The 14,305-nt window shown below is 46.1% G+C and overlaps 2 protein-coding genes across 12 annotated transcripts in view; one reads left to right on the top strand and one right to left on the bottom strand.

The window, feature by feature from the left end:
* TRIM9 (tripartite motif containing 9) overlaps positions 1–14,305 on the bottom strand; it is a 422,460-nt gene that overhangs the window by 105,015 nt on the left and 303,140 nt on the right. For all 10 annotated transcript variants that reach the window (XM_085626964.1, XM_085626966.1, XM_085626968.1 and 7 more), the window contains exon 4: positions 134–244. In XM_085626964.1, the coding sequence (XP_085483090.1) occupies positions 134–244 (111 nt within the window). The remainder of the gene's footprint in view (positions 1–133; positions 245–14,305) is intronic.
* LOC146799414 (uncharacterized) overlaps positions 1–14,305 on the top strand; it is a 154,431-nt gene that overhangs the window by 80,162 nt on the left and 59,964 nt on the right. The window lies entirely within an intron of this gene.

Below are 14,305 nucleotides of genomic sequence, written 5' to 3'. Positions count from 1 at the left end.
TTTATGAGAGATTAGGGTTGACAAAAATATAGATATCTGGACGGTTGTGTTCGAGGGACTATACATATAGCCACATTTCTGTCCCTTCAGTCACACTGCAGTAATGCTTAAAATGTAGTCACTGCACACTAACCTGCAGAAAGCCACTGGGGTCATTTTCTTTGATGACCTCTAGGCAGTACTCCATCAACCCAGTAGTCTGCCGCAGCTTTACCGTACAATGAGATATCTGGTCACGCACCACCTGCAGTCAAAAACAAAATCCAGAAGGTAGAGTTAATTTCATGTGAACAAAGCTGACAAGGGAAGAAAAATGTAGAATCCTATTACAATAACACTTAGGGAGGAATGTCAATGAACAGAGCACTCAGCGTGTGTTTACAATAGCTGAGGCCATACCAGATTTCAAAATACTGTCTCTGAGATGAAGGTAAATCAAGGGCTCTCTACTGAATCATCCACATAGTGGTTATGCTGAAACTCTGGCATGGCTCTCTTTGGCTTGGACCAATGTTGGACATTCCTGAACTATTTTTGAAGAGCCAGTGCATACTGTATATTTAGAGGGGCATTCCAGAGAATGATGTGATAATCAGACTCAAATCCCTATTACAGAGTCTAAAATATCTGCACGTTCTAGACTTGCTACTATTGGTAATTGCCGATGGTGCTGGAGGTGATAAAGAGAACTGATTATATGGTCTCCCTTGTCAGTGCAGCTGTCACCAGAGAATTATATGAGCATCACTAGAGGGGGGCTTCGGCTTCGCCAATCTGATGGAAGCCAGAAGTACATGTTTTGATTGGGTAGAAGTTATGTGCTTCCACAAAAAAAGTGCTTGCCTTCCACACAGCTGTGATCATTTTGTTTATTTATCTGGCTGCTTGAACATGAACTTTCAAGGGCACACACATGACATTGTAATGCTATTACAGTGCCTTAGATAACTAGGTAATTTATGGAGTTTTTCTAATTTATGGGATTTTTCTCAGCACAGATGGGAGGAGGGCAGTCATTAACCTACATGGATGTTTAGGCCTAGCTTGATAGTGCAACTGTCACTTGGCCATTTATCTTACACCAATATTATTCTACAGTTCTTTGCTTCCACACAAATACATATCCATTTCCATGCTATTTACTTGTAATGCTTTGCATTACCATACAACGTTCCTTTAAAGCCAGACATATTGTCTGGATGTCTGGCTTTAAAGATCGACCTGCTCAGATCTCCTTATAATCACGGCGGCTTAGGGTTACCAGACTTTAAAACCTATTTTAGGGCTGCATTTGCCAGGCGTTTTCGCAGCCTTCTTGGGATTAATCAGAAATATTCCCTTAATCGGCTGATTCTAGGAGACGATAGTCAATTATTTTTATATCGCACCAATGACCCAAATTATTTCAAGCGTGTTAGATTTAAGACAGTTAAGGACAGTATATATGTGGCGGGCAATGGCTGCCAGACGTAAATTATCGCTAATACACAATAAGCTCCCATTGTGGGGGAACCATGCGGGTAAATCCTGGTCCAAGTATGGGATTACATGTTTAGAGGATCTGTATGATGTGAGTGGAATTAAGTAATTTGAAGGTCTACGACTTTATTACAAACTACCCGCTCATTTTTTCTTTAAATACCTGCAGATCAGGGACTACCTGGGAAAAATTTGGGGGCTGAAGGTTATAAATCACTCTACGATCTGGGACTGTCTATACGGGGAAACAACTAAGTCTCTAATTGGTAATATGTGCAAACATCTGTCCAATCTTAAATTGGATGGATGTGAAAAAGTAGCAACACGTTGGAGTTAAGCATTGAGTATAGATATAACACCTGGCACGATCAAACAGGCCCTGGGTAACATAGGTGACTTAGTCCACTTTGTGAACTTACAATTACAGCAATTCCGTACAATTTGTATGCTCTATTATACGCCTGAAAGGATAGCTAAATGAGCTGAAGGGAATAACTTTGGGGAAAAGACTAAATGCCCAAAATGTGGGACTTACGCTGCTAATTTAATCCATATGTTTATAGAGTGCCCGGAATTGAAGACTTACTGGCAGAAGATAGGCCAGGTGCTCCATTTTAAATTAGGATTAGGTCCCTCATTATCTGTTTTAGAGATTATGCTAGGCTATAAGGCAGATAAACCAGCTTTGGCATGACTTTTTCAATTATAATGGTCGCCGCAGGATTAGCTATTGCCCAGGCATGGGTTTCCCCGATGCCGCCATCTATTGGCGAAGGGTGGACTATTATTAGGGAAACATTTTGTCTGGAAGCTGCTCTGGCTAAAGCTAGGGGTATTCGCTCCATGGCCAAAATCGGAGCAATTTGGGGGCCCGTGGATATGGCAGCATCATAATAATCAAACAAGGCGGTTTATTTAACTTTTTATGATATAAACATGTTAATGCTATGTTATTATTTTGAAACATTTGTGTCATAGGGATACGTTTTCTTTTTGTAAATGCTCTTGTCTCTTTTTAGGTTCTTATCTTTTGATTAATCTAACTGCAAAGACGATATGTCCTACTCATATTAATTTATCCAATGTATGTTATGTATTTGTTGCCCCATTTGATGACTATAAGAAATATTAAAAAAAAAATAATAAAGCCAGACATATTGTCATTGCCAATGCTTGTTAATGTTTAAATAGAAGGCCTCTCGCAATGTTTAATTTGCGATGGTCCATTGAACTGTGGAGCATTCCTCCCTCCAATATTGTTATTTAAGGTATGCCAATCAGCGAGACTGCTCCATCATGGTTTTTGCTCAGGAAAATCGATTTCAAAAGTCTCACTATACTCATAATAGCGGCTCATAGTCTTATGAGCACAGGAAAGCAAATACACTGGACAAGACCATCCTCATTCAGGACATGCTGCTTGTTCTCTAGTCACTTGTACATCCGGCCCTTAACATTTAGCCCCTTCTTCTGGAGAAAGTTTGCATGACAAAACCTATTTTTTTTAGTATGCACCATTTCATTTATTAGGTATATTAAACATAGTACAGAATACGCAACTTGCATTTCACACGCAGCCAATGGCCTTCCAGTGCCAAAGAAAATGTTTATTAAAACAGCATCTGATTTCAACTTTCTTTAAAATACAAAATGTTTAGATTGAAAAAGCTTTACAATGATCGGGGAAGCTTGCAAAGCCAAGTGCTTATACAAGGTGGTCCATCTCAATCATATTTTTTATGTTTTTCATTTAGTAAATATGCATTTATACATTCACTTAAGCATCAAGTGCATTCCAGCAGAGGCGAATACCCAATATATTTATACAAAGTGTTCTGCATCACATCACAACCCATCTTTTTGATCCAATGTAATCTTAATACAATTTACCAGAAGAAGTCCACAAATCTATTTCTTCCCATCCTCCTCACTCACTTGATGGCCTGTTCTTTCAAATTAATTAAGATGCCACAACTGACTCCTCCCATTTAACTATATCATAGCGTTGTAGCCCGTTGCTGAGGGCCATGCTGGTTATTGAAGGCCCTGAAACCGAGTTATAGGCCCAAGCCGCAGGTGAGGTCCTATAATGAGTAAGAGGGCCTTTAACGCCCAATATAGCCTGAGAAAGGGAGGTAAGGCAGTTTGAACAATAGGCCCACCGACAGCAGAATGTTCAAAAAGGGGGATGGGGGGGAGACATAAAGACAAACATTGGAAAGTTGGAGCAGAAGGTTTATACCAGTTGTTATAAATCCTGAGCCACTCCATTGTTTTCAATCGAGCTCCTAACATTCCAATGTTCCTGTCAGTGGTATAGAATTAATCCAACGCTGTGCAATACACATCAGAGCAATAGTTACAGCATTAAATATAAATGAGGCCTTCTCATATGTGCATTTCTATCTAATCCAAATATTATGTTTTTGATGGAGATGACCACATTTTGCTGGGTTGAACTAGGTGCTGCTTTTGTTACCTCAGTCCACATGTAGTTCAGGTGATTACAGTCAACAAACTGTGGCCCCTTCCAATTGACATCTGAGGCACTTGGAAATAGTCCTAATTCCCCTTGTATGCTTCCTCTAGGGAGTACAGTAAAGTCTATTCAATAAGTCAAACTGTTTAAGGCATAAATTAACGGATTTAAATATAGAGTTGCAGATATATAGCATATCTAGATAATAGCAGTTAGTACATCTTGCACTCATATTTCAGCACCCAGTTTTTCTGTCCATTTACTGGGCGTTCGAGTCATATCACCATCAAGTTTTTCAAGAAGGACATTATAAACATCTCTAATCTTTGTTTCTGTTTAAATATCAACTAAATATAAGGAAGAAAATCAAACCTATCTTCCCCCTGCTGACTTACAACTAGCTTTCCAATCCCTGGTCATCGCCCATTTAGACTGCAGAGGTGCTACTCTGGCAGGCCTACCCAAAAGGGGGGGCTCACTACAGGCCTCCTTGAAATCAGTCTCCCTCCCTCCCTCCCTCCGTCTCCCTCTGTCTCCCTCCCTCCCTCTGTCTCCCTCCGTCGTCTCCCTCCCTCCCTGTCTCCCTCCGTCTCCCTCCCTCCCTCCGTCTCCCTCCCTCCATCTGTCTCCCTCCCTCCCTCTGTCTTCCTCCCTCCCTCTGTCTCCCTCCGTCTCCCTCCCTCCGTCTCCCCCCCTCCGTCTCTCTCTCTCTGTCTCCCTCCCTCTATCTCTCCCTGTCCCTCCCTCTGTCTCTCTCCCTCTCTCTCTCTCTCTCTCTCCCTCTGTCTCCCTCCCTGTCTCCCTCTCCCTCCCTCTGTCTCCCTCCCTCCCTGTCACCCTCCGTCTCCCTCCCTGTCTCCCTCCCTCTCCCTCTGTCTCTCTCCCTCCCTCTTCCTCCGTCTCCCTCCGTCTCTCTCTGTCTCCCTCCCTCCCTCTGTCTCCCTCCGTCTCCCTCCCTCCCTCTCCCTCCCTCCGTCTCCCTCCATCTCCCTCCCTCCCTCTGTCTCCCTCCATCTCCCTCCCTCAGTCTCCCTCCGTCTCCCTCCCTCCCTCCGTCTCCTTCCCTCCCTCTGTCTCCCTCCGTCTCCCTCCCTCCATCTCTCTCCCTCCCTCTCTCCCTCTCCCTCCCTCCGTCTCCCTCCATCTTCCTCCCTCCCTCTGTCTCCCTCCCTCTGTCTCCCTCCCTCCGTCTCTCTCTCTCTGTCTCCCTCCCTCTATCTCTCCCTGTCTCTCTCCCTGTCTCTCTCCCTCCCTCTCTCCCTCCCTCTCCCTCTGTCTCTCTCCCTCTCTCTCTCTCTCTCCCTCTGTCTCCCTCCCTGTCTCCCTCTCCCTCCCTCTGTCTCCCTCCCTCCCTCTGTCACCCTCCGTCTCCCTCCCTGTCTCCCTCTGTCTCTCTCCCTCCGTCTCCCTCCCGCTCCCTCCGTCTCCCTCCCGCTCCCTCCGTCTCCCTCCCTCTCCCTCCATCTCCCTCCCTCCCTCTGTCTCCCTCCATCTCCCTCCCTCAGTCTCCCTCCGTCTCCCTCCCTCCCTCCGTCTCCTTCCCTCCCTCTGTCTCCCTCCGTCTCCCTCCCTCCCTCTGTCTCCCTCCGTCTCCCTCCCTCCATCTCTCTCCCTCCCTCTCTCCCTCTCCCTCCCTCCCTCTGTCTCCCTCCCTCTGTCTCCCTCCCTCCGTCTCTCTCTCTCTGTCTCCCTCCCTCTATCTCTCCCTGTCGCTCTCCCTGTCTCTCTCCCTCCCTCTCTCCCTCCCTCTCCCTCTGTCTCTCTCCCTCTCTCTCTCTCTCTCCCTCTGTCTCCCTCCCTGTCTCCCTCTGTCTCCCTCCCTGTCTCCCTCTCCCTCCCTCTGTCTCCCTCCCTCCCTCTGTCACCCTCCGTCTCCCTCCCTGTCGCCCTCCCTCTCCCTCCCTCCGTCTCCCTCCCTCTGTCTCCCTCCGTCTCTCTCTGTCTCCCTCCCTCTATCTCTCCCTGTCTCTCTCCCTGTCTCTCTCCCTGTCTCTCTCCCTCCCTCTCCCTTCCTCTCCCTCTGTCTTTCTCCCTCTGTCTCCCTCCCTGTCTCCCTTTCCCTCCCTCTGTCTCCCTCCCTCCCTCACCCTCTCTCTCCCTCCGTCTCCCTTCCTCTCCCTCCATCTTCCTCCCTCTCCCTCTGTCTCCCTCTGTCTCCCTCCGTCTCTCTCTGTCTCCCTCCCTCCCTCTGTCTCCCTCCGTCTCCCTCCCTCCCCCTGTCTCCCTCCCTCTGTCTCCCTCCCTCTGTCTCTCTCCCTCTGTCTCTCTCCCTCTGTCTCTCTCCCTCTGTCTCCCTCTCTCTGTCTCTCTCTGTCTCCCTTCCTCTCCCTCCCTCTGCCTCCCTCCCTTTCCCTCTGTCTCCCCCAGACTGCGCCTCTCTGTCTCCCTCTCTCTGTCAACCTCTGTCTCCTTCCATCACCCTCTGTCATCTCACCCCGTGTGTGTGTCAGCCCTCAGCCCGGGCTGAGACAGCTTCCCAGCGCGCACACAGCCGCACCAGAGTACTTCACAGGTCTTTAAAAGACCATTTACATGGTAATAAAGCTTTGTTGTATTTCACCTCTTAGGCCCCTGCATCTCCACTTTGACAATCACTGGAATCCCCCGGCCCCCACAGAGCAGAGTCTCAGAGTCCGAGCTGCTGCACCCGGCAGTGTTTGCTTACACTATTGAATTGAGAAAGCGGCGTCCTTTTGCATTTATGGCTCTATGGCCACCCCAGAGACCGGGATAACAAGTCTTCTGTGTCTCATGCCTCTCTTTCGGGATCAGTGGCCCGCTGGACTATACCCTCAAAAATGGTTATGAATTGCTGTGAGGATTATCTGAACTGTATACCCCTCTGAAGGTACCAGGAAATACTTCAGCTTTATTACCTCCAGACTCTGTTATTGTCCTCTGATGGAGTTGGTCAACGATTAGCCTCCAAGGCTCCTGTTCACTGGTATAGTGTATCCTCTTTAGGCCCTTTCACTAGCCGTCCCAGACCTCAGATGGCGATCTCATCTTAGTGTCTTGCTGTATGGCGCCCTCCCACTACCCTAGACTATGCAAGCTTCAATGGCTTTATCACTAACATCTGTGTCAGTCCACCCCCACGCAATATGGTTTACACTTACAGTATGAGGTTTGGACCAGTGTGTTCTGCCCTCTGCCCCTTGTATTCTTGGCAAAGCCTTTGTTAACATTTCTTTTTTCCAGGCTTTACTAGGTTATCTCCCTAGTATTGATGGGGACTTTTAACTTCTAAACCACACCACATTATCTTTCTGCAATGCTGCCCTGCACACACACCCTCACCTACAGCACCCTAGCTATGCTGCCCTCTGATTATAAGTTCCTCACGGTGAATATTGGAAGTATGTGCTCGGCTGACAAGCGCTACACTGTATATCCCTACCTTAAGCGTAGAGGGACACAAATAGTCCTCCTGCAGGGACCACACATGATTGACCCACAGATAACCCACCTGCAGAGATGATGGTAAGGCCAGGTCTTCTCTACAAATGACTCATCTTACTGTCATGGTGCATTAATATGGATACAGTCTGGGTTTCAATTTCTGCCATGCACAATTGTCTTGGATAATGAGGGTAGTATATATGACCCTAACTCCAAACAGGCTGCTTTCTGGGAACATTTGTCTAAAGTATTAGCACAGTAGGTCAACGCTCCTTGGATGCTCGTCAGGGATGTTAATAGGTTTTTGGACATCAATCTGGATATGCTGTTCCCTCCTATCCAGCAAGACCATCTGCACTTAACGCTGAGCTCTTGTCTCACTGGTTACATCAGTGGTCCCTAGAAGATGTCTGGCAGTGCTGTCATAAGGGCTTACGAGTATACTCCTTAAACTCGCCTCCCTACAACCTACATGCTCACCTTGAATGATCCGTCTGCACCGCCTTCACAGGCTGACTATTGGGGCAGGATGGTTTTGGATCACAACCTCGTGGTCAGGGGACTCAGCTGAGGTGAGCCGAGTTCCCCCTTTTCCACATGGAAACTGCAAGCTTTCTTGCTGGAGGGCCAGACACTCCGTGCAACTATACGCAAGAAAAGAACTGATTACAACACAGCCTCCACCTGACCATAGAATGGGACTCTATTAAAGTCACAATGCAAGGGCTCTATATTTCAAGGATGGTGGGGGCTCAGAGAGCATTCGAGGCAGACTTATCTACTAGCGATGCATCTTTGCTTAGGCTGGAAATGCGGACAGTTGGAGATGGTGTGCACCAGCAGGTGCTTTTGACCACTCGTGCAAAGCACAATGAATTACTTGAATGGCTGCGCTGCATCAACTTTGTGATACACACATTGAAACCGCATACAGAGGCTGACATGTCTGGGACCCTTCTTACATAGCTAATAAAACAGGAATCACCTTGCCACCCTATCCCTTCCATTCGACTCACTTAAAACACATAAGTGCACACTCAGGTGAAAAAGCACAATGCCTTTGTAGACCATTATACAACTCTTTATGCCGCACAACCTTATCGTAAGAAGTGACATTGGCCTTTTTATCAGAAGCTTCACTGTCTCGTGTTACCCTGGAACAATGTCAAGACTTGGGTCTCCCTACCACTGTAGCTGAAATAAAAGAAGCAGTCAAATCACTGCCCGCCAACAAAACTCCAGGTCCTTCAGCCCTTTGGTCCCCACGACTGGAGCAAATAATAGAAGCTGCCCTGGAGGATGGTACCCTCCCAGCATCTTTAAGAGAGGCCCTGCATGGTCCTGGACCTCGAAAAGGCATTTCATTCCCTGAGTTAGCACTTACTCCCCTCAGTTGCGAGGATATTATGACTTTTTTCCGGTGTGTTATTGCTATGGCATGCGTTTTGTACACCGCACCATTACCGCGCGTCCGTACGGGCAGGCTTGTGTCGGAGGCAATAGGAAAATTACAGGGGCACCAAACTGGGATGTCTGTTATCCTATTTGCCATGGCAATGCAGTGATTGGTTATCCTTCTATGTCTTGGAGATGCCTGCTGGGGCATATCACTGAGAGACAGAATCCACTCTGCCTACCTAAATGCGGAAGTAATTTTACTGTGTATTCACCAAGTGGCTGCAGATCACAGCGAAATCACTGAAATTCTCAACACCTTTGCTAAAATCTCTAGTCTCCAAGTTAATTGGTGGAAATCTTGACTCTTTGCTCTTCGGGCCGGAGGAGAGGAATCTTAGCTTGATGTTGGCAGAGAGAAACTCTTATGGCAACCCTGTATGTTCCGCTATCTCAGAGTTCATACATATCACCGAGAGAGCGACTTGCAGGACAGAATTATTTTCCAAACTGTGACAGCACTCTGTGGACTGATCACATTCTTGAAAACTCTGCCGCAGAATAACTCTAACAAAAATGGTTATGCTCCTGCGTCTATTATACCATTTTGCTAACCTACTGCTTACTCTACCAGCCACATTTTTTTGAGAGTTAGACTCATTGTTGGGCATCTGATTTGGTAGAATGGACGTCTGGGTGGCGTTGTCCAAGTTAAGTTTGCTTACCGATGGGGGGGCTGGGAGGTCCTGAATATGAGCACTATTGCTTAGTAGTGCAGCTGCAGTGGGTAACTGTTACAAAGTCCAAGAAACAAGTAAGATGTAGGACTTTATTTGGTACACCACCAACACAGTCCACACAATCCCAGTCCTCAAGAGTGCTTCACAAACCCCCCGGGAGGCAGCAATAGAATGTTGGGACCAAGGGAGGAAGGTACCAAGGAGGCAAGAACCGGAGGTGGGAAATCAGAAGGAATATACCATTAGATTACAACACATCTCCCTGGGCAGGAGGAAAAACAACAACAAAGGGAAGGAAAAAAAAGAAGGAGAAAAAAACCGAAGGTAGGGTAAAAACATGAAAAATTATAACTATTAGCCCAAGATATAGTTTGTGTCTAATAGGACAGCTAGAAAAATGTAACCAATATTATAGTCTTTGTACCATGAAGGACAGCTGATGTTTCTTGTCGATCTACGAACAGGGTCAACGTTAGTAGGCGAGGTTATGGCCACTCCTCGCTCCCATTTGAGGATGTTTGCAATTGACCACTCTGTCCATTCCCCACATTTGTCCATTTCCAAGGTGAACAACATTTCTTCCCACACTTGTAATTTTGACGGGTTCGGAAAAGCTGAAGTAATTTCTCCTTCTAGCCAGTGGTATGTCTATGCGAACCAATTCTCCTGGTTTGAATGATGGTGCCTTGACACTCTTGTTATAGTCATACCTCATTTTGTATTTCTCTTGTTGGTTGACAATTTTCCTTGCAATGTCCGACCTGTCTATCTTGCAGTCGTACATCTTATACAGCCACCCTGCTGTGAGATTGGTTTTAGGTTTCCTTCCCTTTAGAGATACAAAAGGTGAAACTCGTGTGACAAAGTTGGGTGCATATCATTTCTTGCAAGGCTTGCTTCGCAGCTATACCTGTGGCTTCTGCTCTTTGTAGACATTCTTTGATGACTCTAATCATACGTTCTACTAACCCATTAGCTCTGGGACAATATAACGCTGTTTTATGATGTTTAATTCGTAGGTCAGACAGAACATTCTTCATTAAGTCTGAGGTAAATTGGACCCCATTGTCCGTTACAATTGAATACGGTATACCTTCCTCATAGAAAGTGTCTTTCAAAAATTGAATAAGGTTTTCGGTATCAATGATGCTTACCCATTTGGTTACCACCCATCTCGAGTGATAGTCTATGAGGACAAGGATGAAACGTTCACTTGCTTGTCTGAGATTTAAAGGTCCAATAATGTCTAACGCCAGTTTGGACCATGGACGGTTGGGAACTTCAACCGGCGACAATGGAGGTTTTCTTACTGACAGAGTTTTGGCACAGTCTACACAGTTCTTGACTACATTTTCCACCATTCTGTCCATACTTGGCCACCAGTATTCTTCCCGTACTTTGTTTTTAGTCAAACTCCGACCAAGATGTCCTATGTGCGCTAGTATAATGATTTTGTGTGTCATTCCTTCGGGAGGTACAATTTTCTCCCCACGATATATAGTTTCATTAATTATGCTTAGTTCATGCCTCACTTCCCAAAATTTACTAACAGGGTCAGATAACATGTTCTTTTGGCCAGGCCACCCTTTTTTGATGAGTTCTTTTAGAGCTACTGCTGTACTGTCAAGTTTTTCTTGGTTTTTCCACTCTTCTTTTACCAACCCAGTTACTTCTAGCACCACTGCATCACTTCCTTCCTCTTTCGTGTCACAATCTACATTCATAGGGGCAAGAGACAGAAAATCAGCTATCACGTTGGCTCTTACCGGTACATGTTCCACTTTAAAATTGAAACCTTCCAGTCCTATCATCCATTTAGCTATCCTAGGTGTCAATATGGTGGAACCTTTGGTAGTGAATACGTAAGTGAGAGGTTTGTGGTCCATCTTGATAGTAAATGGTATCCCCCACAGAAAAAATTTGAAATGGTTAGCAGCCCAAAAACAAGCCAACGCCTCTCTCAATTACTGAGTAGTTTTGTTCGGCACCTTTTAACGATCTGGAGGCAAATGCAATCACTTGTTCCGTGTTCCCTATCTTTTGTGTAAGACTGGCTCCTAACCCTTTGTTGCTGGCATCTGTGGAGAGATAGGTAGTTTTTGTGGGATCAAACCTACCTAGGAAAGGAGCTTTGGTAATGCAAGTTTTAATATCCGAAAATGCCATTTGACAGTCTTCCTTCCATTCAAATGGTTGTCTAGCTTTGAGACGGTTACAGCAACGGCTAGACCACCTCGATGAACTTCCACAGCGGCGCTATAGTCAAGACTCCTCTCCACTTCGAGGACCCTTTTATTTGACAGGAGCGAATATTCCAACTGGACAGGACTGAATACTGCTGAAACAGCTCGGGATGGTGGTGTAGCTGCCCCCACGCAGCACTCGACGCCAGTGTTACAAAGTCCAAGAAACAGGTAAGATTTAGGACTTTATTTGGTACACCGCCAACACAGTCCACACAATCCCAGTCCTCAAGAGTGCTTCCCAAACCCCCCGGGAGGCAGCAATAGAATGTTGGGACCAAGGGAGGAAGGTACCAAGGAGGCAAGAACCGGAGGTGGGAAACCAGAAGGAATATACCATTAGATTACAAAAGTAACTTGTCAGCTTGCTGAGCGCCATCTTGACAACACTGCCGCCACTCAATCTCCCTGGTGTCTCAGACATCTTCTGTGGCTTTTCCTGTTGGTGCGAACAGCGAGCTTGGAGCAAACTCTTCCCTGTGTTTGCTCCAAGTGGCCCATAACTGCTTCCGTAGAAGCCTGCGCATAGCAGCATCAATTGCCCCTAATGCCCCGCCATCCCCCTTGTGGGCTCTACACAAGACAGAAACTATCTAACAGTAGCTAGGCAGCAACGCTGGCACGAAGTGGGTGTCATAACCTTTGGAGATCTGTTTCAAGATGGTGCCCTAATGCCTTTTGCTGGGCTAGCAGATCAGCATAAATTCACAGAGGACAGTCGCTGACGAATCACACACTGACCCATATTCTGAGAACCTACTGGCACACTACACTGACCGACTAGCCACCGCACACTGTGATGTAGTATCTACACTTTATGGGCAATGGGCAGCGACTAGTTACCTGGCTTGCTATGGCTACTGTGTAACACACTCAGATTTCTCTTACTTACATCCGTGTTAAATGGGAGATAGAAATTTGGAGTGCCCTTCCCGATAAAGAGTGGGATTGAGTATTGGCCTACTCAGCCACACTCTCGCAAAAAGCAAGGTTCCAATTCATCCAATACTTTGTCATTCATAGAGCATACTTCTCTCCTCCCAAGATCAACAATTTTATTTCCAAAGCCATGTCTGTTGCCCCCGCTGCTGCCTCGCCAATGCTGATTTGTGTCACATGATATGGCCTTGCTCCTCGTTACCCCACTGCTGTAGGTGTTTATGTAGTGCAACAGCCCCTCTGCTAGAGTTTCTTGATGAGAAAAGCATCCCTGAGCAGTTCATCGCACGATTTCAGGGCTTTTCAGAATTTGATGAACAATTGTTCAAGGCAAAGGTTTAATGGAAGGGAATTTCATAAAGCTGTGTAAAACAATGTATTTTAGTTTGGCTACGAAAACATGAATTTGGCCTTTTGGCCTTTTGTGGACAGGTTAAAACCATCAGTTTTACAACACAGGTGAGTATTCCATCGATTATCAAGCATTGTCAGTGCCAAAGGGTCTGGCTGCAAAGGAATGCAGCATTGTAATGTGAAACATTACAAGTAGCTAGTGTGTGAATGGATATGTATTTGTGAGAAAGCAAAGAACTGTAGAATAATATTGGTATAGGTTAAAAGGTCAGGCGACAATTGCACTGTAAAGCCAGACCTAAAATCCATGTAGGTTAACGACTGCCCTCCTCCCATCTGCACTGTCTCCAGAGAAAAACATTATAAACTAAATAGCTGTCTTAGACACTTTAGTAGCATTACAATATAATGAGTGGGCCCCTGAAAGTTGAAGCTCAGACAGCTGGATGAATACACAAAATGTGTGGCTGTGTGGAGGGCAAGCACTTTTTTGTGGAAGCAGATTTCTGCTCAATCATCACATGTACTTCTGGCTCCAAAATGTGGATGGAGTATAGGCCCTTCTGCTAGTGATTCTCATACAATTTTCTGGAGACAGCTATGCTGGCAAGCCACACCATAAAGACGTGGACAGAATGTACCATTTAACAAGCACTGGCAAAGGAAATAGGTTTCTCCTACGAGTCATTAGCTATTGGCTTTGTTTTTGTTTAGCCAGGTTGTGCAGCAGCGTGGCTTCCATGCACCATGTTAGCCTCATCATAGTTCTATCAAACGCCTCCCTCCCTTGGGTAGTGGTTTAGAATAACCCAACAGTGCCAGTGTTGGGTCAGGCTCAAGGACTAAATTTGTGATATGACTCAGTTCCTTAAACACCTCCACCCAAAACAACGAAATGCCTGGGCATCCCCAAGCCAGATGGAGGAAGTCAGCCACCTGCACCCTACAGCAATCACATGTGCCACTATCCCGTAACCCATATCTGTGCAGCCTCTCCGGAGTGTAGTACACTCTATTCAAGTATTTAAAGTGAACCAGACGGTGTTGGCCGTTGAGAGAAATTTGTTTCGTGCTTGTACAGCAATAGGTCCACATGACATCATCTATTGCTATCTCTAGATCACGTTGCCACGCAAGACGGGCCGTCATAATCTGATGCACCCTGTGTGCCATGGTTATACTGTATAGTTTGGCAACCACACGATTCGGGGATGTAGAACCAATAATGTACGTAAAGGCAGTCACATCCGGGGGCTCAAGGTATTCATCCCCTA

Source organism: Triturus cristatus, chromosome 9 (assembly GCF_964204655.1).
Source record: "Triturus cristatus chromosome 9, aTriCri1.1, whole genome shotgun sequence".
Lineage (NCBI taxonomy): Eukaryota > Metazoa > Chordata > Amphibia > Caudata > Salamandridae > Triturus > Triturus cristatus.
The sequence above is the reverse complement of the archived record's forward strand: the minus strand, read 5'-3'. Positions and strand labels throughout refer to the sequence as shown.